We start from the raw sequence: 25,965 nt of genomic DNA, 5'->3' as shown, positions 1-25,965 counted from the left end.
GGGGCAACCTTTTCATGCAGAGGGTGGTGTGTGTATGGAATGAGCTGCCAAAGGAAGTGGTGGAGGCTGGTACAGTTACAACATTTGAAAAGCATCTGGATGGGTACATGAATAGGAAGGGTTTGGAAGGATATGGGTCAAGTGCGAGAAAATGGGTTTAGATTAGTTTAGGATATCTGGTTGGCATGGACAAGTTAGACTGAGGGGTCTACTTCTGTGCTGTACATCTCTATGATTCTATAATTACCTACTTCCCATGTGTCAACTGTCAGACATTACACGGTGCCTGATTCCAATTTCTATGATAATTTATGAACAAAAGTCAAGCAACAATATCGACTGTGAGTTAATTACAGCAAACCTCAAGAACAGAAGAAAAATCAGATCCATGCTTTCTGCAATTTCAGTCTTCATTGATTTAGCATAAATTAGATATTATAGCATGGAAAAACATCGGAAACTCTACAGTGACTATGCATCACTCCAGAGTGTAAAAACCATGTTAAGAAAGGTACTAACCCTCAGTCTTGAGGAAGTAGACCCTGATATTACAATGGAGAAATAATGTCTTTGTTCCCACATACTACACAGTTAATATGACAGTGCCTTAAGTGAATCATTAACACTGTTCACAGCACACCTGTCACACTCTGATGACAGACTGATTACAATTTTGAGATTTATTAGATTGCAGTGTTTTGGGATTTTGTTTATTTTACAGTGAAATAAAGGGAAGATGAAGTCCTGCAGGCTGTATTACAGCAAGCTTGGACAGTTTGATTGATAGAGATTAAGGCGTGTCCAGACTGTCTTACGGGGAAGAAGCTGCAAAGTGTTTATATGGGAGAAATCCTCAGTCTATCCATGGTAAGTAACACAGGCCAACATTGTGAACAGCCGACAGACTGTGTCTCTGAAGTTCCACAGAAGTGTCAGCAATTTTGCCTTGTAAACATTGTACTTTAAACCATCCATTTACTTACAAGATAAAAGAGAGTTGGGTGTCAAAGATGACCAGCCAGTATTTCTACCTGGGTACAAGGCGCAGGGAATTCACATTGCCATAGTGTCATGGGCAGCTTTATCAGCAATGAACAGTGTATGGTGTGGTATTTAAGAAATGTATGTTTGCTAGCCCCTAGAATGTAGAGACCCAAATTAAATGATTTCAGCAGGAAGTCACAGTAATCTCAGGACATATGTACTTAGACAGCCTTTTACAAGATGATCAGAGGATTAGATAGTGTAGACAGTGAAAGTCTTTTTCCTAGGATGATGACGTCAGTGTGTACGAGGGGGCATAACTACAACTTGAGGGGTGATAGATTTAAGACAGATGTCAGAGGCAGGTTCTTTATCCAGAGAGTGGTAAGGGTGTGGAATGCACCACCTGCTAATGTGGTTAACTCAGCCACATTAGGGAGATTTAAACAATCCTTAGATAAGCACATGGATGATTTTGGGATAGTGTAGGCAGACAAGCTGAGATTAGTTCACACATCGGCACAACATTGAGGGCCGAAGGGCCTGTTCTGTGCTGTATTGTTCTATGTTCTATGTTCTTTCCTTTGCATTTAATTGTGGCTGAAAGAGTCAGGCCATGGTAAACAAATGTAGTTTCTGAACATTACAACTGTGCTACAGCCTTCTAGACCATCCATAAACAACACTATAAGGAGAGTGGCTAACTAAACCTAATACATAGAATTTAATAGAACAGAAACAGCCCACCCTGTCCTCACCAGATTTGTTTTATTCAGTCACAGGATGTGGCTGTCACTGCCAAGGCTGTCAACATTTACCTGTACTTCGACACATGTCATCGACTGCATCCTTTGCACCAGATGTGCTCTCCTCTGCATTGGGCAGACAGGAGGCCAACTTGCGGATCATTTCAGAGAACATCTCTGTGACACCCACTCTAACCAATCCCACCGCCCTCCGTGGCTGAACACATTTACTCCCCCTCCCACTCCACCAAGGACAGGCAGATCCTGAGCCTCCTCCATCGCCAAACCCTAACCACCCGCCAGCATTTACTGTCCGTGTCCCTTGAACAGGAGCTGACGAGCCACCACAATACATGAGCTATACGTACACCCAGTGTGCTGTCAGAGAGGGAATTCCTGGATTTTGACCCAGCGACACTGAAGGAACGACAATATATTTCCAAGTCAGGTGGCTTGGAGGGGAACTTGCAGATGGTAGTGTCACCATCTATCTGCTGCCTTTGTCCTTTGAGCTGGTATTGGGTCATGGGTATGGAGGAAGGAGTCTTAGTGAGCTGTTGCTTCCTCGAATGTTACCTATCAAACCTGGTCAACCGACCCTTGCTTCATTATCTCACTTAGCCTTCAATGCATCTTTGCTGCCCGTTTCACCGGACGCGGGTATCCTGAGTCAATCTGAGGAGACACTGGAAGGTGGCACTTACGATAGGCTCGTTCCACAAACACGCCAGCTGCTATACCGTAGAAGATCAGAACACAAACTATGTGACGCCGATAGTTCTCAATGAAACGTTTAAACTGTTGAACTTTCTGGTGCACTTTGCTCCGATTGTACTTCTCCCTCTTTGCTTCAGTGTAGGGCCGGGGGCGATGGTGAGGAGATCTACAAGAAGGTTGCAGGTTGTTATTATTGTACATGCTGTTGATCTGCCTGGTTTGTTTCCTTCCTTGCTGCCCCATTTTATTTTTGCCCCTCCCCTCCTCAAGGCCAGAGACGGTTAAAAGTTCTGCATCTGGTGGCTGTCCTTCACCAGATGGACATTCCAGACCAAGCCCAGGTCATCAATGACAGTGTGCTATTCAACTCTAGAGGGCACTTGAAGAGTTCACAACTGCCTCTGAGTCTTTACTCATTTGAATTTCACTGCCCCTGCATTTCTTTCAGACTAGCCATGAGGAGCATGCTCATGGATATTGCAGACCAGCAATGAGGAGCAGGAAGCCTGACTGACATTCCCTCAGCGTAATTGAGGTCCCTGCAGTTCCAAGCTCAAGTCGCATCACAGGACAAGATGGTCAAGGAAGGTGTGTTCGTAATGTGGCTAAACAGACTGAGAACCAAATGACAGGCAGTGAGACAGGGAGAGACTCCTGACCACGTTACAGAGAAATTGGAGCCTCTGCCAACCCTACAACAACTCAGTCTCAATTGTCCAAGTTTAAGAAGTAATTGACACTCACGGTGGCTCAGTGGTTAGCACTGCTGCCTCACAGCGCCAGGGACCTGGGTTTGATCCTCCCCTCAGGCAACTGTCTGTGTGGAGTTTGCACATTCTCCCTGGGTATGCATGGGTTTCCTCCAGGTGTTCTGGTTTCCTCCCACAGTCCAAAGATATGGAGGTTAAGGGTGGATTGGCCAAGGGAAATTGCCCATAATGTCCATGGACATGTAGGCTGAGTGGGTTAGCCAATGGGAAATGAGAGGTTACAGGGATAGTGTAGGGAAGTGTGACTGGTTGGGATGCTCTTCATAGAGTCAGTGCAGATGTGATGGGCTGAATGACCTCTGTACGCACTGTAGGGATTCAATGATTCATCAAGTGACCATAACCAACAATCTGGGAAGCTCCTGGCACAGAAAAACAGCCATTTGGTCCATTGGGAACATCCTAGTCAAAAACCCCAACCCCCGAGCTTAATTCCTCTGACTCATGTCTGGTCCATAGTCCTGCAGGTTATGGATTTGGGTTCACCACCCTTTCTGGCAGTGACTGATAGACATCTGCCACCCTCTGGGTTTAAAAAAAACTTGAAAAAGGAACACACAATAAATGGGAGAAAACTGAGAGACCTAGACATGGATGGTGATGGTATGGGCTCCATCTTCTGCCGAGTATTTGGCTTACCAGGAATCATGAGATTGGTGTTTGTTAGAAGGACTCCCAGGTTGGTCTGAGCCTGCTTAGCCACATTCTGGACACCCTGTCCTTGACCATCCTGTCTTGGGTGGGACTTAAACTTGGAACTTCAGAGTCAGGGAAACAACCCAGTGCTGTAGACTCTCACTTCCTGCACAGTGCTCAGTATTCCCTCATTCATTACACATTCCATTACCTTCTCGGATCTTCCCAAATACGTCACCTTGCACTTCCCTGAGTTGAATTCCATTTGTCACTTGTTTGCCCCTCTGACAGGTCCATTAATACTTTGCTGCCATCTAAAGCTCTCCTCCTCACTATTAACCACAAGGTCAGTTTGTCTATTATCTGTACATTTCTGGACCATGCATCTATATTTATGTCTAAACTTTCACTGTGAAATACACCTCTTGGGCCTAAGGCAGTGCTGTCAGTCTGTTATTTCACTTCTTTATTCAGATGGTACACACACACACACACACACGGACAGACAGACACATACACAGACACACACACAAAACAGACAGACACACACAGGAACAGACAGACACACACACACACACAGAGGCAAACACAGACAAAGAGACAGACAGACAGACACACACACACACACAGACGGACAGACACACACAGACACAGACACACACACACAGAGACAGACAGGCACACACACACACACAAACAGAGACAGACATACACACAGACAGACGGACACACACACAGACAGACACAAACACACACTCACACACACACAGACAGACACACACAGAGACAGACATTCAGATAGACAGCAGACAGAGACACACACACACACACACACACACAGACATACAGATAGACAGCAGACAGACAGACACACACACACACACACACACACACACACACACACACACACACACACACAATATAACAGCACAGAATAAAAGGTCTTACTTCTTGTTGACTCGGTTTCGGAACTCTTGTCCAATATTTTCCACAGCAGACTCCTGCATGTTTCTGTTGGGGATGTACAGAATGAGGAGATTAGGCTCCATGGAATCTGGCCCATTCACAAGTGAATTACCAGCCTCTATTATCATCCAGTGAGGGAGTTACACATGGGAAATGTAGTTTGGAAATGAGGTGGCCTATGAGCCATTGACAGATTACTCTGATCTGTGTGAGTATTGAGGGCCTCCTAATGAGAAGCTCCTAATTTTCGGTTCATTAATTGGCAATTGCCCAAGGAGGAGGGGGCGGTGTTTAATCTGGTGGGAGGCTGGTGGTTCTGGGCCTCACCATCTTCCTACCCCTGCCCCAGTTAAGGGTCAGGGATGGCTTTCCCACCCTGCCAGCAGTTGAGGCGGATGAGTGGGCTATTAATCCCAATATCCCATCAGTGCTGGTATTCACCCAACAACAGGCAGGGAGTCACAGACATGGCAAACCTGAAAAGAACACCCTTGTGTTTTTTTTTTGCTGCCCCTCAGGTGCATCTATAGGTCTTTGTGCTAAAGGGTATGGGGAGAGAACATGATCGTGGTACTGAGTTGGATGATCAAATTAAGAATGTTTTCACTGGAGCGTAGGAGTTTGAGGAGTGACCTTATAGAGATTTATAAAATCATGAAGGATACAGCTAAGGTGTCTTGTCTCTTGTATGGAGGATTTCAAGACTGGAGGGTATAAGGAAAGAGGAGGAAGATTTAGAAAGAACATTTTTTACACAGTGTGGTTTGTGTGTGGTAGATGCAGGTACAGTTACAACATTGGAAAGACATCTAGAGAAGTGCATGATGAGGAAAAGTTTGGAGGGTTATATACTATGGGAGGGATTAGTTTAGCTCGGGATTATGATCTGGTTGGACCTATTCAGAGATGTTATGGCATACTTCTGGAGCAGGTCAGATTTAAACCTAGGTCTCCTATCCCAGAAGTAGGAACACTACCACTGCACAAGAGCCTTACTTCAGCAGCTCTTGGTGGGGTGGGGGGGTTGATGGACAGAGAAGATGGTCCATAATCCCAACCCCAGCATTGACCCTCATGTAGGTCTCAAAAATATGACTAATGATCTATTACATGGTTTCTTGAAGTGATTGGAGGTGCATCCTTCAGTGTATTTTTCTTGCCCAGTGTAAACCATGGGTTTCTGTGATATTTCTGCCACTCCTAAGTCTGTGGGAACAAATTGACAATAAAGGAATCTCAAAGTATTTACTCACTTGTATGGGTTTGCTTTGAGGAAGGAGACTCTGTGATACTTGTTTGGTTTCTCTCGAATATCCATACCTGAAAAACCAGAAGGCAACATCAAAGAATGCTTTGTGTCCAACAACAAAATTACAGGGAAATGATAGAGGTTTAAGTGGCCATAAAACTTCAAAGTAGGCAATAATATAGAAATTGCATAAGAAGTAAATGAAATGGTAAACAGTGTAGACACGCTAAATCTAAAACACTACCTCAATTTAAAAATCACACAACAGATTTATTTGGAGCTACAAGCTTTCAGAGCGCTGCTCCTTCATCAGGTAGCTAGCTCCGAAAGCTGGTGGTTCCAAATAAACCTGTTGGAATATAACCTGGTGTTGCATGATTTTTAACTTTGTCCACCCCAGTACCTCCACATCATACCTCAATTTAGTTAGATTAGATTACTTACAGTGTGGAAACAGGCCCTTCGGCCCACCAAGTCCACACCGACCCGCCGAAGCGCAGCCCACCCATACCCCTATATTTACCCCTTACCTAACACTACGGGCAATTTAGCATGGCCAATTCACCTGACCCACACATCTTTGGAGCACCCGGAGGAAACCCACGCAGACACGGGGAGAACGTGCAAACTCCACCCAGTCAGTCGCCTGAGTCGGGAATTGAACCCAGGTCTCAGGCGCTGTGAGGCAGCAGTGCTAACCACTGTGCCACCGTGCTGCCCACGAATACAAGGGCATGGATAACAGACTAGAAAGAGGAAAGTTATATCGTACAATTCTTTACATGACGAATGACCAACGGACAGTCATACAGGAAGCCACAACAGCAGCTTAGTATTACAGAATCTGTATGTCACTGAAAAGACACATTGCCAAAGCGTTTCTTTTCACACTCACCAGGACAAAGGCAAGGGTAGCAAATGATCAATTGAAATTAGACATTCTTGCCTTTGTCCTGATGACTGCAAGGTGAAAAATGTAAGCATCATGTCTCTATTTTCAGCACAGTTCACTAGCAAACCCTAATGGGAATTTAGGAAAAACCTCCTGGAAGAGGGGTGACAATATGAAACTCCTGTTCAAGGTGAATAGCATTTAAATATAGGGCAGCACGGTGGCTCAGTGGTTGGCACTGCTGCCTCACAGTGCCAGGGACCCAGTTCAATCCCTGCCTCAGGCAACTGTCTGTGTGGAGTTTGCACATTCTCCCCGTGTCTGCGTGGGTTTCCTCCTACAGTCCAAAGATGTGCAGGTTAGGTGAATTGGTCATGCTATATTGCCCATAGTGTTAGGTGAAGGGGTAGATGTAGGGGAATGGGTCTGAGTGAGTTGCGCTTCAGCGGGTCGGTGAGGACTTGTTGGGCTGAAGGGCCTGTTTCCACACTGTAAGTAATCTAATCTAATCTAACAGGGTAGGGGAATGGGTCTGGGTCTGGGTGGGTTACTCTTTGGAAGGTCAGTGTGGACTTGTTGGGCTGAAAGGCCTGTTTCCACACTGTAGGGAATCTAATCTAACCTAAAAAACCAAATTGGGCAAATCCATGAAAGAGTGTCGAAAAATATGATGACAGTGTTAGACGGGAGAGGTGGGAGGGAGACTTCATGTGGAGTACAGACACTGGCATTGCTCAGTTGGGTTGAATTGCTTGCTTCAAAGCTATGCACGCCAAGTAATTTACTCAGCAAGAATTGTGGCCATTGCAAGTTTTGGAAATGCAAAGCGAACTCATCTAATGCAACAGCGCTGATGTTTTCGGTTTGTGTGGTAATGTGCTTCCAATACCTTAGAGGAGATGATCTGTGCATGACCACACGGCTCTAAGCGACCATTGGTTAACAGCCGCAACCCCCCCCCCCCTTTCATTTGGGAGTTGGTGATGCTGACTGCTTGGCCTGCAATGCCGAGTGATGTCAACGGCATGGGTTCAATTCCCACACCGGCTGAAGGACAGTTCTCAACTTGTCCCCTCACCTGAAGTGTGGCGACCCTCAGGTTAAACCACCACCGGTCTAACGAGAGAGCTGAGTAAATTACATTGAAAGCACAGCATTGAAGCAGGCAATTCAGCCCAATGAACCAACACCGTGAGTTCTCCCTCCCACCTCTTTCATCTAACAGTGTCATCATATTTTTCTGTTCTCTTCTCAGTCATGGATTTACCCAATATTGATTTAACTGCTATTCACCTCAACCAGGAGAGAGCAAGTTTCACATTGTCACTCCTCTTCAAAGAAGTTTTCCCTAAATTCCCATTGGGATTTGTTAGCAAACTCTGCTGGAAATATGGAAATGACACTTACAATTTTTCATCTTGCACTCATCAGGGCAAAGGCAAGCATGTCAAATCTCAAAAGATCTTTTGATATCCTTGCATTTGACCTGGTGAGTGAAAAAAGGAACGCTTTGGCAATCTGTCTTTTTTTCAGTGACATTCAGTTTCTGTAATACTAAGCTGCGACATGGACTGGTAAGAGTATGGTGACTTTTCCTTTTATGATAATGTCATAACAATGATGTATCTGAGCACGTTTAACACAGCAAAGCCTTCCAAAGCCCTTTATTGGGCCAATATCTGACACAATGTGACGCTGCGCCACAGGAGAAGTAAATGCTTCGTTGAAGTGGTCAGGTTGAGGGTGAATTAAATGGGGAGAGAAAAGTGGAGGGGCTCATGGAGAGAATCTCAGAGTTTAGGACTTAGACAGCAGGCATAAGAGGGGTTTGCATAAGAGGCCAGAATGATGTCCTAATTACTGCTCTTGCTCATACATCTCCAAGTATTCAGGAGACAGATGGATAATTTGTTTCAGAGGCGTCCAGCAAACAAGCACTCAACCCTCTTCCAACAAGGCACCAGGCACATGCTTTGGCATCTTCCTGTGCAGCAGGATTGAAATCAGGACCTTTAATGTCCCTGCAGGCCAGCTAGATTGTATAGACCTCTCCTACCACAGTACTGACCTTTCACATTGAGCTTAGCAAGCTCCAGCTCATCGCTGTGATCCCGGAACAAGTAATGAAAATCCTCCCAGGTTAAGTCATCCTTGCCCTGGAATCCTGCCTCCTTGAAGAGTGAATCCATAACCTCTTCCGCCTGGGCTTTTGATAAGCAGTTATTGGAGATCTCAATAAAGGACCTAGAGGAACAAAATGCGAGGGTCAAGTAGAGTTCCTATAAAGGCAAACATGATCAAAAATGAAATACAAAAAACTGAAAACACTTGGGGATGACCGTTCACAGAAAATTCTTGTTAGTGGTCTATTAATTGGGGTTGATTAATTGGAGACTCACCTGTATTAACGTGTGGAGTGCAGATTGGAACTGTAGTTTTCTTGGTTGGAGACATAAAATAGTGTAACTTTCTGCAATTGTAAGCTTGAGAAGCATTTAAAGCCTAGGCTCAGGATTGAGTCCCATTGTCCCTGACCCTACTACAGGGATCAGACGGCTCAGGGATTAAAGGGAAGAAACATGGTAGACCCTCAAAAGGATCCTGGCACAACCCATCAAGGTCCCTCATTGCCAGGCTTCAGCCTCGCCATGCTAATCGAGGGATTTGTTACAATGTAACTGAGAAAAATGCATCAAAAATCATAACCCACTGTTTCACAAACTGTCCCAAATTAGGTAAAGCCCCAAGTGCGCTATCAAAATGAACAGCTTTCCTGACTGACTAATACTCAGGACAAATGCAATTCACTGGGTTTTTGTTAGTGACAGGAAAATAACTCAATTTATTGTAACATAGTTAACTTTAATGATAAGAAAGGAATCCTAATCTATTAGTATGCAACTTAAACTATGTCCTTTCAAAACAACACACTCACACACACACAATGGCTGACACAGGCACTATGATACTAGAGGTGGTTAAAGGATACAGATAAGGTTCACAAAGTAGTCTCACATACATTAAAAATATGATTTTTAGTCCTGATGACTATCATTTGTAGGTGATGCTCATTTGAACAATTTGACAGTTAATCTGATGAGCCGAGGTATTTTCTCGTTACAATTGTTTCATTTAAGCTTTCTTGATTTTCTGTTTTTCTCCCACATACAGGGAGAGATGGGGGAGAGAAAGAGAACGAGAGAGGTGGAGGCTTTCAGCTTGCAGCCTCTGAATATTTTTCTCTGCTCCTCTGGCATTTACAGCTTTGACCGACCTATAGTTCATCCAAACAGAGGGCTGTCATCAGGCAGAATTCCCTTCATGCAAAAGACTCTGGGTGTTGCTCACTCTCAACTCTTCAATAAGCAACGTTGCACAGCTCAAAATACACAGGACTTGATTTTCAAAGTTACACACGCTCCTCTATTTCACCGCTATGTTAGCCGCCCAAGTTCGATTTCAATTTATAGTCCAAAAACAGAGTAAATCCCCTCCCTTACACGTCGGGATGGGGGGCTTAAGTTGGCAGGGGGGTGTGGTGAGTTGCTGCTGAAAGCCACTTCCTTGCTTCCAAACATCCCATTTCCTCCCCCCATTCCTGTTGGCGGTATCTGGGGTCTCAGATTCAAATCACATTGCAGACGGTGAATTTAAATTCAATTACTTTAAATCTGGAATTAAAAGCTAGTCTCAGTAAAGATGAACAGGAAAATATTTTGCGATTGCCTTGAAAATTCATTGGGTTCACTCGTGACCTTAAGGGAAGAAAATCTGCCATTTTTATCTGGTCTGACCTACAAGTGACTGGCAGACCCATATTGATATGTTGGATTCTGAACTGTCCCAGTAAGTCCCTCAGTTCAAAGGCAGTTAGGCATGTACATCAAAGCAAAGTTCTGGTCACAGACACCTTCAGTAGCCATTCCTCCAAATGTAGTGCTATCCGCAAAGAAAAGTGTAAAGCCAAATTCATGTTGCTTATTGCAATACATGTCCTGTGACCCTTGCAAGTGTCTAATAAGTTAAGAGTCATAGAGTCATACAGCATGGAAACAGATCCTTCGGTCCAACTCGTCCATGCTGACCATAGTCCCAAACTAAACTAGTCTCACCTGCCTGCACTTGGTCCATATCCTTCCAAATCTTTCCTATCCATGAACTGTACCTGGATCCACCACTTCCCCTGGCATCTCATTCCATACATTAACCACTCTCTGTGTAAAAGTCCCGCCCCTGATTTCCTTTTTAAATCCTCCTCCTCTCACATTAAAAATATACCCTCTCATTTTGAACTCTCCCAACCTTGGAGAAAGACCTTTGTCATTCACCTTATCTATGCTTCTCGTGATTTTATAAACCTCTATAAGGTCACCTCTCAATCTCCTATGCTCCAGCGAAAAGTGTCCCAGTCTTTCCAGACTATTTTTATATCTCAAACCTTCTGTTTCCGGCAACATCCTGGTAAATCTTTTCTGAATCCTCTCCAGTTTAATAATATCCTTCCTCTAGTAAAGTGACCTGAACTGGACACAGTACTCCAGAAGAGACCTCACCAATGTCCTGTATAACCTCAACACATTGTCCCAACTGCTATACTAAAAGGTCTGAGCAATAAAGGCAAATGTGTTAAATGCCTTCTTAACCACCCTGTCTGCATGTGATGCAAATTTCAAAGAATTATGTATCTGAACTCCTAGGTCTCTCTGTTCTACAACACTACCCAGAGCCCTACCTTAGTTTTATTTTACAAGTATGTTATTCAGTTTTTCCTTTGTTAGTATCAACTTTCATTATGTTAGCTTCTGCTGTGTGTAACTCTTTTCCCAAACATGGATCTCCTCAATCCTTCGATTTCCCATCTTCCTAGACCCACCAGCTTTTAAGAGGAAAATCTGAAATCATTTAACATGATGTATCAATTCACATCTGCATTTCATGCTGACATTAGAATGTTCTGAAATTTTGGCCTTCGACAATTCCTAACTCCAAAGTCATCAGTGAATTAGTTTTGTTTTATGCTGGAATTCTGACAAGGAATAGCCACAAGGGAATGAGAGGCATTTAGGGCGAAAGGTATTGTCCTCTTGGATATTGGCCCTCTGCTCAGGTTTCACAAGAAAACACCAATGGATGGCGATTAAATGTATTTGGGAGAAAGACAAGTGAAAAGTACCCCCAACAGGAACTATTGGCTGCCACGTTATCTGGATGGAAAGATAAGGCAACACTTGCTCAGTTTTGATGACTTTTCTTGAGCCTATGTCTAGATTAGATTAGATTACTTACAGTGCGGAAACAGGTCCTTCGGCCCAACAAGTCCACACCGACCCGCCGAAGCGCAACCCACCCATACCCCTACATTTACCCCTTACCTAACACTACGGGCAATTTAGCATGGCCAATTCACCTGACCCCGCACATCTTTTGGATTGTGGGAGGAAACCGTAGCACCTGGAGGAAACAGTCAGTCGCCTGAGGCGGGAATTGAACCCGGGTCTCTGGCGCTGTGAGGCAGTAGTGCTAACCACTGTGCCACTGTGCCGCCCACTAAGCAGTGATATTCTCTATTTGCTTGTGTGAGATGGAGAACGATCTACTTTCCCAAAGTTAAAACTCACACACCAGCAGATTATAATCCAACAGGTGTATTTGGAACAAATCTCTCAATATATTGCATCAACTGTGATCTTTTGCTATAAATTCTCTGTCCTATGATCCTGCTCCACTAGCTACCTGTTGAAGGAGCAATGGTCCGAAAGCTGGTATTTCCAAATAAACCTGTTGGACTGTTACCTGCTGTTGTGTGATTTTTAAGTTTGTCCACCCCAGTCCAACACCAGCACCTCCACGTTATATTTTAAGTAAGATAATCATCGGGTTACCGTTTACCTTAACAATACAGAGAATTCACTTTTCGACAGGAACCCGTTTCCATCCACGTCATACATCCGGAACATGAGCTTTGACTTCTCTTCAGGTGATCCTGCAAACAGCATAATTTGAATTATTTTCTTTCACAAAATACTAGTGAGGAGCAGCAGCAATTTGGTTTTCTGCAGCACTTCAACACGGTAAATCATCACAGGAAAGCTATCAAAGGAATTTTAGAACTAAGAAAAACACAATGGTTGGGAAAAATATAAATGGTCCAAATCATCATCAAACATAGAGTCATCAAGCCATACGGCATGGAGACAGACCCTTTGATCCAACCAGTCCATGCCGACCATAATCCCAAACTAAACTAGTCCCACCTGCTGTGCTTGGCCCATATCCCCCCAAACATTTTTTATTTATGAACTTATCTAAATATTTCTTAAACGCTGTGACTGTACCCACATCCACCACTCCCTCTGGAGTTCACTTCACACATAAACCACTCTCTGTGTCCCTCATGGCCTTATCAAAGCTTTTCTCCTCTCATCTTAAAGGTATGCCCCTGGTCTTGAACTCTTTATTCCACACACATAGGTGCTCACAAATTAATCCTTAGTTCAGTGAAGCAAAGGATATTGCATTAGGAAGCATAATTGTAAATTTTAACATCAAGGAATTATTGTATGAACTTATACCACAACAATAGTTTAATCTCCTCTTCAGTTTTGAATTCAGAATCTATACAGTGTGGAAACAGGCCTTTTGGCCCAACAAGTCCACATTGACCCTGTGAAGAGTAACCCATCCCTCTACTATCTTATATTTCCCCCTGACTAATGCACCTAACCTACACATCCTTGAACACTATGGGCAATTTAGCCTGGCCAATTCACCTGACCTGCACATCTTTGGATTGTGAGAGGAAACCAGAGCACCCACAGGCAGCCTGCACAGACACGGGGAGAATGAGCAAACTCAACACAGACAGTTGCCTGAGGTCAGGATTGAACCCAGGTCCCTGGCACTGCGAGGCAGCAGTGCTAGCTACTGAGCCACCGTGCCTCTGTATCATCGAATCCCAACGGTTTGTATATTGTTATTGCAAGGGGTTAAGGCTGAATGATGTCATTTAGAAGATTTCTGTTAATGATTTTGAACCCTGAGATATTTAACCAGCTTTCAACATGATGTGTTTGTTTGACCACTGAAAGGAACCAAGCCATTGACAGAATGAAATACATTGAGCCAGGATTTTACCCAACTCATATACAGTCTGAAATTTTACCTGCCAACCTAATTGTAGTAATTGAAAACTTAGATCAAGAACACAGCGTTAAGTCAATCATGTGTAAATTTGCACAATGCCTAATCATGGACTCTGTCCAACCCAAGATATTAGTGCTCCCTTATAAACTTCATTTGAATCAAAATTATCAATAAATCTAGAATCCTTTTCACTACCAGGTATTGAATTAACACTTTGTTAATGCTGCCAACCAACTTTAAGTGAATTGCTTAATCTAGCAATCTTTCCTACAATTGATGCAACACATGGTGTGATAGCATTACTCAGCGATCCACGTAAAATAATTCATGAAAATTAATTTTAGAATATGCAAAAAATACACAGACACCAGGAAAATGGTTTGTCAATCATATTGTCACAAATCTCCAGGAGATACAAGAAATGAAACACAAGGTGAGAAGCCCCGTTCACCTTTCATGAATATGATGAGAATATCAACGAACTCTCGGAAGGACAGGTAACCATTCCCATCTTTGTCTGCCAGTGAAAACATCTGCTCCACAAACATGGAATCGTCCTTCAATCCCAATGCATCAGCAAACTCCACCCGGGTCAGCTCACAGTTCAGGGACTCTTTTGTCTTGCGTGAGATTTCTGTAGTGAAATCCCCAGCATCTGACCTGTCGATTTCCAGAACCTAGAAGCAGATTTAACAACAAACAAAAAAAGACTTGCATTTAGACAGCACATTTCATGACTCTGCAACATCCCAAAATGCTTTGTGGTCCACTCAGGGCTTTTCTGAAGTGTAAACGCTGTTGGAATGCTGTGAAATTTGTGAACATCAAGATCCCTCAAACTGCATTGTGAAAATGACCTGATAAATCTGTTTCACTGATGTTGGTTAAGGAAATAAATATTAGATCAGAAGGCTGCTAAGGAATTATTTGCATCTGCTGTTTCAGAGGGCATGCAGAGTCTTGGTTTCATAGCTCACCTGAAAGCAGAGCCCTCCAACGATGTAACATTCTCTGTGCGCTGAAATGGAGGTGCTAACCAGAACTGCAGACTGAATTCTTACAAAAAGAGAAGATGGTCCACTTTGATCTCCAAAGTGCAGAGTGGGTGGGGCTGATGGCGGTTAGGAAATCAGTCGGAATCTCACTGCTGGGCAGAATCCACTGACACTATCCTTTGAAGTTCATGCCTTGGAATATTGTAAGGATCGGCTGAAACTCACTCACAAAGCCTTCATAATCAACTTGCTCAGCAACTTTTTAACATTGCCAAAAGGAGGCATGAGGTCAAATTCCTTTCTCTTGCACTAGAATGCAAGAAACACCAACTTTATAAAGGAAATAAGTTGGTTTTCTTGCATGACAGTCCTGACAAGTGCAGGAGAGAAACCTTTAACCTCATGTCTGTCTACAGCAACATATAATGGTCTGTACAGCCCCGCAATTACTAGTCCAAACGGTCTCGTCTCAAGGTGGACTTTCGATCTTGGGAAGTAGAAGGCTCTGCTGACACCTGCTATAGTGTGAATGGTGTCTCCACAATGGGAAGGAATTTTAAATAATAAGGGGCACTTCACATTCTTTCATTTCCTTTGTACCTGCGCAAACACTCGTCGGAAAAATGTATCCAAGATCTTGCTTCGTTGCTGTTTAGTAACTGCTTCCTTCAAGATGGCTTTCTGACTCATTTCCTTCAGATTCAGCTGTGTATTATTGGCCTGTAGATGAACTCTCAGCTGTTCAATAAAATCATAACGATCCTCTTCTGCATCAAAGAACAAAACCTAATAGAAGGCAAAATATAAATCATAGAGCTATTATTGACAGTATGGTGCTGGTCATTGATGGCCTTCTGTTAACAGCCTGTGTCATAGAGTCATACAGCACGGAAACAGATCCTTTGGTCCCACTAGTCCATGCCAACCATAATCCCAAACAAAACTAGTCTCACCTGCCAAAACTTCCATTGAAACCTTTCTTATTCATTTACTTATCCAAGGTGTCTGGTCATGTGGCCAAGTGGTATAGGGCACTAGATTTAGGATACAGTCTGAAAGGAGGTGTGGGTTCCAATCGCACCACTGCCACTTGTGTTGACTGACTATTATGGGGTGGCATGGTGGCTTGGTGGTTGGTATTGCTGCCTCACAGAGCCAGGGACCTTGGTTTCATACCATCCTTGGACCACTGTCTGTGTGGAGTTTGCACATTCTCCCCGTGTTTGCATGGGTTTCCTCCCACAATCCAAAGATGTGCAGGTCAGGTGGATTGGCTATGTGAAATTGTCCATAGTGTTCAGGGGTGTGTAGGTTAGGCGCATTAGTCAGGGTTGAGAGTGTGGTGCTGGAAAAGCACAGCAGGTCAGGCAGCGTCAGAAAGCAGGAGAGTCAATGTTTCGGGCAAAAGCCCTTTGTCAGGGCTTTGCTTTCCCAGCACCACACTCTCGACTCTAATCTCCAGCATCTGCAGTCCTCACTTTCACATTAGTCAAGGGAAAATGTCGAGTAATAAGGGAACAGGTCTGGGAGAGATGATCTTCGGAGGATCAACGTCTGGTTGCAGGGTCAAAGGGCCTGTTTCAACGCTGTAGGGATTCTGTGATTCTGTGAAATGTTGCAACTGCACCCGCATCCACCATTTCCTCTGGAAGTTCATTCCACACACAAACCACTCTCTGTGTAAAAAGGCTGCCCCTCATGTCTTTTTAAAATCTTTCTCCTCTCACCTTAATAATATGCTCTGTAGTCTTGAATTCCTCCATCTTAGGGAAAAAAGCCCCTTGCTAATCACCTTATCTATGTCCCTCATGATTTTATAAACCTCTGTAAGGTCACCCCTCAACTTCCTGTGCTTCAGTGAAAAATGTCCCAACCTATCACAGCTTCCATTCCGGGCAACATCTTGGAAAACCTTTTCTGAACTCTCTCCAGTTTAATAATATCCTTCCTCTAACAGGGCTCCCAGAACTGCACAGAGTACCCCAGAAGAGAACTCACAAACGTCCTGTACAACCTTGCCATGATGTCCCAACTCTAATTCTCAAAGGTCTGAGCAATGAAGACAACTGTGTTTGTCACAGAAATCTGTTGAGGCAGATACAATGTTGTGGCTTAATGGCAGGAATCAGATCAGGATACCAACTTGAATCATACAGCACCTTAAAGCAATGAAACATGCCAAAGTGCAGTAAGATTGGAGTCCCAGCTCATTGAGGGCAGGTAACCAAAAGCCTGGTCAAAGAGGTAAAGTCTTCGAGGAGAAAAAAAGAGTTTGGAAGGTAGAGAGATGTAGGGAGAATGATTCCAAAGCCAGACGATGGTTTCTGACATCAGGGTGGCCAAAGAGGCCAGAATTGGGGACATCGGTAGCTAGATTAATGTGGGGCCACAGAAGATCTCAGAGATAGACAAGGGGCGAGTCCATGGAAGGAGGTTGAGAGCAAGGATGAGAATAGTAAAACTAAAATATTGCCAGACAGGTCAGGGAGCACCGGGGTGATGTGAGTAAGGAAAGGGGTAGCAGTGTTTTGGATAACGTTGGGATAACAGGAAGAATATAAAAGGAAGTAGAGAAAGCGAAGGCAAGTGGAATTGAAACAGAGCATGCTGACTGAACAGATAGTACTGGCATGAACACTTTGGGACTAAAGGTGTCCCACTGCATTTTCTATGAAGACAATTTATAATGCAAGTGAACAGGAGACAAACTCAAAACATCTGTAGAAACAGTGAATGAACCATCTGCAGCATGGAAGAGAGAAGGAAGAGGGCTGATCTAATCGAGGTTTTGAAATCATGAAGGTGTTTGACAGTATAGATAAAGAGCAAACATACATGGGTGAAACTGAAATTCCCGTATGCATGGAATCTAAAACCAGAGGCTATGACTATAAAATAATCAGCAAGGAGGTAAATTTAGAAAGAAGATCTTTACCCAGAGAATTGAGCATTTGAATTAGGATAGGAAGAGGCCATTCGGCCCCTTGAACCTGCTCCCCCATTCAATAGGACCATGCCTGATCTGATGATTCCATATTCCTGTCTCTCTTTGATAAACTGACCAAGACTCTAACTTGCTGAGACATTGAAGTGAAAGCATTGGCACCTTTAAGGGAGAACCAGGGTGTCAGGGAGCAAGGAGCAGTAGGCTCAGATGAAATAAGATGGGAAGTGAGTCCTGTGCACTGCAAACCCTGGGACTAAATGGACTGAGTGGCCTGTCTCTGTGCTGTCGGTTCCACATAAAGAACCCTTGGCTAACACACTGGGATGCAGCGCGTGGTGGCTACTTACCAAATCATACTCTTTGGGAACCTTAATCATCAGGATCCTTTGGTCATTGTTTGATTTGATAATCTCAATGTCCTTGGTGAGATGAATGATGCGGATGGGAGACCGCTTACTATCCAGGACCTTGATGCAGCTTTTGACATCGAAGTATATATCCACAGGTCGGAGCACTTCATTGGGTCCCTGCCACTCACAGGCTGGTGTCAGAAATGGAAGAAATGGTAAGTGCCAGCAGCAGGGTGTAGAACTTAACTCTAAGAAAGTTATCCTTGAAACAATGTGTCCCCTAGACTCATAGAGTCATAGAGATGTACAGCTTAGATACAGACCCTTTGGTCCAACCCGTCCATGCCGACCAGATATCCCAACCTAATCTAGTCCCACCTGCCAGCACCTGTCCATATCCCTCCAAACCCTTCCTATTCATCTACCCATCTAGATGCCTCTTAAATTTTGCAAATGTACCAGCCTCCACCACTTTCTCTGGTGGCTCATTCTACACACACACACCATCCTCTGCGTGAAAATGTTGCTCCCTAGGTCTCTTTTACATCTTTCCCCTCTCACCCTAAACCTATGTCCTCTAGTTATGGACTCCCCCACCCCAGGGGAAAGACTTTTTCTTTTTATCCTAACCATGCCCCTCATGATCTTATAAACCTCTATAAGGTCACCCCTCAACCTCTGACTCTCCAGGGAAAACAGCCCCAACCTATTCAGCCTCTCCCTATAGCTCAAATCCTCCAACCCTGGCAACATCCTTGTAAATCTTTTCTGAACCCTTCCAAGTGACTCCAGTGCATTATAAGAGATAGCACTGGAAACTTAATGATAACATCAGTTCACTTTGTACTCAATTGACGTGTGTATCAGCAGAATGAAAGCCGCAAAATCTATGCTGAATAAGGGGAAAGCATGCTAACCTGTCCAGACTAGATTGGATTGGATTGTGAGAGACCTGGAGCAACAGTAGACTGCCTGAGCTTGTTTTTGCCATTCAAGACAACGATGGCTGGTCATCTACATGTACTCTGCCTTCCTGAATATACCTGGATCCATTCAAGCCCGAAGATCTATTGATTTGTGTCTGGAATATATTCAAAAAACTGATCATCCGTGACCCTCTGAGATGGAGAATTCCTGGGGCTGGCAATGCCTTGATTGAAGAAGTCTCTCCTTATCTCAGTCCTAAATTGTGACCCCTTATTTGATGACAGTGACCCTGTGTTCTCGATTCCTTGTCTGGGCGGGGAACACATTTTCAGCACTTCCCCTGTCAAGCTCTTTAACAATATTATATTTCACTGAAGTCACCTCCCATTCTTTTGAACTCCAGCCAATATAGGCTTGGCCTTTTTTATCTCTCCTCTCTTAGAAGCCAGTCTGCTGAACTATTGCTAGATATCCCCTAGGCCTTCTCTATGTACGGAGACAAAAGCTGCACCTTATCCATTGGTACAAGAATCATAGGGTCATCCCACTGACTCTGTACTTCCAATACCTACTCTTGAAGGTAGCCCAGTTTGGACACGGTTCACACTTCACATCCCTAAACTAAATAGGTTTTCACGTGTAGACTTCTGTTGGAACCAACTGTCTCAGTAATTTTAAATATTATAGAGATGTTTCCCATTGCCTCAGGAGACAAGAAAAGGAATAACACACACATTGTTCAACAGTCACCAACTGCCTTACTTTCGAACTGAATTGAAAGATCCATAACTTTGCAATACTTTCTGTGCCCTCAATTAGCTCCTGCGTCTCCCTGTATCCAAGCATTTGCATAATGAAATCAGTAATGTGGTTAAACAAACAATCGACCAAATGGAGGGTTTGCAGTCATTTCAATGTGCCCTGCAGTTTATTTGTTTGTCAGAGACTTAAAAATCTTCGGGATTTGCACTTTGTGAAAACTTCTGCTTTCAACTGAGTTCAGAGGTCACAGAACCAACTGATCTTCAGCTGACTTTGTGACCTTTAATTTGACAAAAAGAAGATGCAGCTTCCATGTTTTAGGTGCTCAAAAATTGAAGCAGATTGACTATTCTTTTCTAGGTGAAAGCCAGAGATCTAATTACCTTTTATTCCTGCTCCATGTTCAGTCTTCTTTGTTATGGACTCGTGCCTGTTCCTTCGTTGAAGTTTCTTAAACTGTGTCTTACGGTAATAAGCTACAGCATACGCAGGGATCAGGGAGACTGGGGAAAGAAAAGAATTTTTGTATCTTCATAGGTCAGTTAATTCTTCTCTGGTAACTAAATAGTCTGACTCAGAATTCCTTTCACTTAGCAGGAATCCACAGTGATCAATTATAGAGTCATAGAGACATAGAGGTGTACAGCATGGAAACAGACGCTCCAGTCCAACCCGTCCATGCCGACCAGATATCCCAACCTAATCTAGTCCCACCTGCCTGCACTCAGACCATATCCCTCCAAACCCTTCCTATTCATATACCCATCCAAATGCCTCTTAAATGTTGCAATTGTATCAGCCTCCACCACATCCTCTGGCAGCTCATTCCATACACGTACCATCCTCTGTGTGAAAAGGTTGCCCCTTAGGTCTCTTTTATATCTTTCCCCTCTCACCCTAAACCTATGCCCTCTAGTTCTGGACTCCCCCACCCTGAGGAAAAGACTTTGTCTATTTATCCTATCCATGCCCCTCATAATTTTGTAAACCTCTGTAAGGTCACCCCTCAGCCTCTGACACTCCAGGGAGAACAGCCCCAGCCTGTTCAGCCTCTCCCTATAGCTCAATCCTCCAACCTTGGCAACATCCTTGTAGATCTTTTCTGAAACCTTACACGTTTCACAATTGTTAACTATGTCGAGGCATTAGCTAGGACAAGAGAGATCTCTGCATTGGTGTGGCGCCTGATGTAACCTCTGGTATCGTGTTTTACAGCTCAGTTGAAATCTATTTGAAGTCAAGCCATGACTGCAATGTGGGCTAACATGACAACTGCTCCAACACAACAACAGCCCCAAAGTACCACCAGCTAAATTACTCATCTTGGTGGTGCTGGGTAACAGAGAAATGTTTGCCAACACCAGGAGAATTCCCCAAACAACTTTTCAGGGCAGACAAATCAGCTCCCTGTTTGACAACACGTTTGAAGACACGACAGCAGTTTGCACAGCAGCTTTTCAATATGCTCTGCAACACGTATCTTGATCAGAAGTCACACAACACCAGGGTTATAGTTCAACAGGTTTATTTGAAATCACAAGCTTTCATGCCTGATGAAGGTGCAGCACTCCGAAAGCTTGTGATTCCAAATAAACCTGTTGAACTATAACCCTGGTGTTGTGTGACTTCTGACCTCGTTCACCCCAGTCCACCACTGGCACCTCCACACCAAGTATCTTTGCACTCAAGGCATCGTTGTAATTTGGTTGTTTCCCCTCATTATGTAAGTAAATGCACATGATTGATCAGTGTTGTCATAGAACATAGAACAATACAGCACAGAACAGGCCCTTGGCCCTCTATGTTGCGCTGACTTGTGAATATTCTCAGCTCGGCCCCCTACACTATCCCATCATCATCCATGTGCTTATCCAAGGATTGTTTAAATCTCCCTAATGTGTCTGAGTTAAGTACATTGGCAGGCAGGGCATTCCACGCCCTTACCACTCTCTGAGTAAAGAACCTGCCTCTGACATCTGTCTTAAATCTATCACCCCTCATCACAAAAAAGTTAAGGTAGTTTTGTATTTATCCATCCTGGTAACTTTGTTCTGGCAAGTCAAATGCCTTAGGCACTTGGGGCCCTCTGTTTAACATGTTAAAGGCACTTTGCAAGCTGAGATGGGGGAGGAGTACTATGCGTTATAGCTACAATGAAGAGAGCTCTCTAAGTGACATGATGATGCATTCTATACTAGACACTAATAATACTGCATTGTTCACCAGTAAACAAAATTACCAGCACTAGTTCAGGAAGCCCTTTGATCACCAAAAGACAAAAGATTAACTTACTTAAATCTCTGAAAGTATGTCACTTATGAGCGTTAAGAATTGACCCACCCAATATTAAAAACAAACGTTGTACATGATACACCTTCTTGCTTTGGTGCCTATGAGAGAGGCACCTGTTACATGGGATCATTGATATATGCTGACTAAGTAAGCCAAGCTCTGCTTTTAATTAAATTGGATTCTGAGAGAACACCAGTGCTGTGGTGAAATGTACTCCACAAATGCATCTATTATTTTACTACATCAGTACAGAAAATCTGCTTGATGATAAACCCACATTTTTCAGTTGACAATTCTGGTCACCCTACTATAAAAGGAATATTATTAAACTAGAAAAAGTGCAGAAAAGGTTTACTAGGATGCTACCTGGACTAGAGGATTTGAGTTATAAGGAGAGGTTGGATAGGCTGGGACTTTTTTCCCTGGAGCACAGGTTACTGAGGGGTGGCCTTATAAAATCATGATAGGCATAAATAAGGTGGATAGCCGACAGCTTTTCCCCAGGGTAGGGGAGTCTAAAGCAATAAGGCATAGTTTTAAGACAACAGATACAAGAGGGTCCAGAGGGGCAATTGTTTTCACACAGAGGGTGGTGAGTGTCTGGAATGGACTTCCAGAGGTTGTGGTGGAAGCAAGTACAATTTTCTAATTTAAGAAACATTTAGAGACAAGTATATGGATGGGTAGGTACGGAGGGATGTGGACCAAATGCTGGCAATTAGGACTAGTGTAACTGTGAAAACTGGGCAGCACAGGCAAATTGGGCCAGAGGGTCTGTTTCCATGCTGCAACCTCTATGACTGTCTGATTCTAATAGGCAAGCACAAAATGCGGGACTGGAGTTCCACGTAGGCTGGACTGTGTGTGCGTGACAGAAGCTGTGCCCTTGTGAAAATCTGATTGATTCCTAGAGGTGCACGTTTGCAAAAGCTTCCAATATCACAACCTGCCCTGAACTCACAATCTCAGAGCTCCTCATCCAGTCTCTTCGTTTTTTACATCCCAACAGAATTCAACGCCTGAAATTCCCATCCAATTATCCTTTGATGGTTTTGCGTTTTTTTTTGTGTACAGAATTAACAAAATTAGTTTACTTTGAGATTGCTTGGTAGCGCAGAATTTGAATCTTACTGAAAAGGGAGACATGCTAATGATGTTTTTCATCTTGCACTCACCTGAACAAATGCAAGAATGCCAAATTTCAAATGAGCACCACACTTTCTATGACAGGAGAAAAAGATGCTGGTTGGTCAGCTAGTCATATCTGATTGGCCGACGCATTGCCATGGAGGAAGCATTGGGGAAACTAGAGGTTCCCCAGTTCTTGAGCAATTCACAAATTGTCCAAGAAACACAATGGCAGGAGTTTAACATTCAGCTCGTCAAAACAAAAACACAAATTGCTGGAAAAGCTCTGCAGGTCTAGCAGTTTCTGTGGAGAGAAATCAGAATTAATAGTTTGGGGTAAAACTCTGATTTTTCTCCATATATGCTGCCAAACCTGCTGAGCTTTGCCAGCAATTTCTGTTTTGTTTCTGCTTTCCAGCATTCATTGTTCTTTTGATTTTTATTTGGCTCTTAGAGACTGCTCTAGCATTCTAGATTAAGACCGATGAACGGCTTCCTTTGTTTTGAGAACAGGCACGTGAATGTATGACAATTCTGACAAGAGTAAATGAGCCATGTTAAGAGCTCCACTGATGCTGTTTAGTTGGTATTTAGTATAACTAGCGCACTTACTGTTAGATCTGCAGTTTAAACAGCACTTGCTGGACAATTCAGTTTTTAGGAATGATTCCCAGGTTTTCAAAGTCCTGAATGTTCTACAAGGAGAATAGATATGGAGAAACATTTCCTAAATGTTTCCAAAACTCTCAAGGTGGGAGGAGAGAGATTTTAAAAAGGATGTGAGAGGCAAATATTTTGCACGTGTGGAATGAACTTCCAGAGGAAGTGATGGGTGCAGGCACAGTCACCACATTTAAAAGGTATTTGGATAAATACGTGAGTAGAGAGGGTTGGAGGGATATGGGTCAGAAACAGGCAGATGGAACTAGTTTGGAATGATCTTCGGCATGGATTGGTTGGTCTGTTTCCCTCTTGTATGACAATGAGCACACTGTTGAAAAGCAAAACAAAAAGCAGCATAAAGGGAAAGAACACATGTTTCATGCAGTGACTTGTTAGAATCTGGATTGTATTGCCTGGGATGGTGGTGGAGACTGACTCAGTCTCGGCTTTCTGAAGGGAAAACCTGCAGGGCTGTGGGGAAGGTGTATTAAGGAATGGAGGAGCTAAATTGTTCGTGCAGAGAGCAGGCAGGAGATTGAAGGACCAAATAGCCTCCTTCTGGGATGCAGCCGTTCTATGGAGCAGCAATCTATGAATTAGCAGTGAATTGCAAAACTTGCTTTCAGTGGAACGGATTGATTTTCACCTACTTAGCGGGAGACAGCAGAGTATGACGATGATAATCCCGAAGCCAGCTCCACTTCCCTCAAAATAATCTAAACGCGTCGCTCCAACACAAGGCTCCAGGTCATCGACGGTCAACTGCTTTGGCTGGGGACAGGGATCACCTGTGACAGAATACAGAAAAAGCCAAAAAGGATTAACACCAGAGAGAGGTAAGATTGTTCTAAATCACAACAGTTGAAAATGGAGAAGAGCAGACAAAGGAAGCACATGGTGAGGACAGTGCAGGAGAGAGAGAGAGAGAGAGAGAGAGAGAGAGAAAACCTGCACAGTTACCGCCTTTGCTGTTTGGATTCGTGTATTGCTGGACATTGGAGTGCAGCTGGGAAAATTAACAAACAGTGAAATTCACAACTAATCTTGGAGGAACTGTTGGGTGAAGTTCACAGCACAGAATCAGCTAAGTTAATTGTTGTTTTAAGTCTGTCCAAGAGAAAGGCTGCAGTAGTGGATACAGTGGGTTCTTTCTTGATTATATGTTTTTGGAGATAAGTCTCTGGATTAAACTTAAAATATAAGCCATAGCTATTAATTTAACCTGGGTCAGTGTTTGTAGAGGAATAAGATGGTGTTATTTTCTGGGTCTGCAGATTGTGAAGGAGTAAAAATTGCCTTTGCAGTGATATGTACTTCTTGTCAGATGTGGGAGTTTAAAGAGAGTTCAAGGGTTACTGTGGATTATATCTGTCATAAATGTTGTTGAACGCGAATCTTATCAGATCGAGTGGATTGGTTGGAGAGACAGATAGAAGCAATGAGGAATTTGCAACAGCAACAGTATGTGATGGATGGCAGTTATAGGAAGGGGGGAAAGTCTCAGATACAGTCACATAGATGGGTTAACTCCAGGAAGGGTAAGAGAGGTAGGCAGCTAGAGCAGGAGTCTTTTGTAGATATATCCATTTCAAACAGGTATGCTGTTTTGGAAAATGTAGGGGGTGATGGATTCTCAGGGAAATGTAGCACGAACAACCAAATTTCTGGTATTGAGACTGGCTGTAATGCAACGAGGGGTACGTCAGCTTCCAAGAGATCAATTGTGTTAGGGGATTCTGTAGTCCAAGGTACAGACAGACGTTTCTATGGCTAGCAGAGAAAAGCCAGAATGGTGTGA

At 43.6% G+C, this 25,965-nt stretch overlaps 1 protein-coding gene across 1 annotated transcript in view; it reads right to left on the bottom strand.

Moving 5' to 3' along the window:
• The window catches only part of duox (dual oxidase), an 82,002-nt gene that overhangs the window by 22,479 nt on the left and 33,558 nt on the right, over positions 1–25,965 (bottom strand). The window contains exons 15-24 of the mRNA XM_060853674.1: positions 24,818–24,955; positions 20,468–20,587; positions 18,393–18,586; positions 15,699–15,884; positions 14,555–14,780; positions 12,850–12,943; positions 9,029–9,204; positions 6,073–6,139; positions 4,802–4,864; positions 2,435–2,613 (exon numbers count right to left, since the gene is read on the bottom strand). Of these exons, the coding sequence (XP_060709657.1) occupies positions 2,435–2,613; positions 4,802–4,864; positions 6,073–6,139; positions 9,029–9,204; positions 12,850–12,943; positions 14,555–14,780; positions 15,699–15,884; positions 18,393–18,586; positions 20,468–20,587; positions 24,818–24,955 (1,443 nt within the window). The remainder of the gene's footprint in view (positions 1–2,434; positions 2,614–4,801; positions 4,865–6,072; positions 6,140–9,028; positions 9,205–12,849; positions 12,944–14,554; positions 14,781–15,698; positions 15,885–18,392; positions 18,587–20,467; positions 20,588–24,817; positions 24,956–25,965) is intronic.

This window comes from Hemiscyllium ocellatum, chromosome 42 (genome assembly GCF_020745735.1).
Source record: "Hemiscyllium ocellatum isolate sHemOce1 chromosome 42, sHemOce1.pat.X.cur, whole genome shotgun sequence".
NCBI classification, from domain to species: Eukaryota; Metazoa; Chordata; class Chondrichthyes; order Orectolobiformes; family Hemiscylliidae; genus Hemiscyllium; species Hemiscyllium ocellatum.
This window is presented reverse-complemented; position numbering and strand designations above follow the sequence as displayed.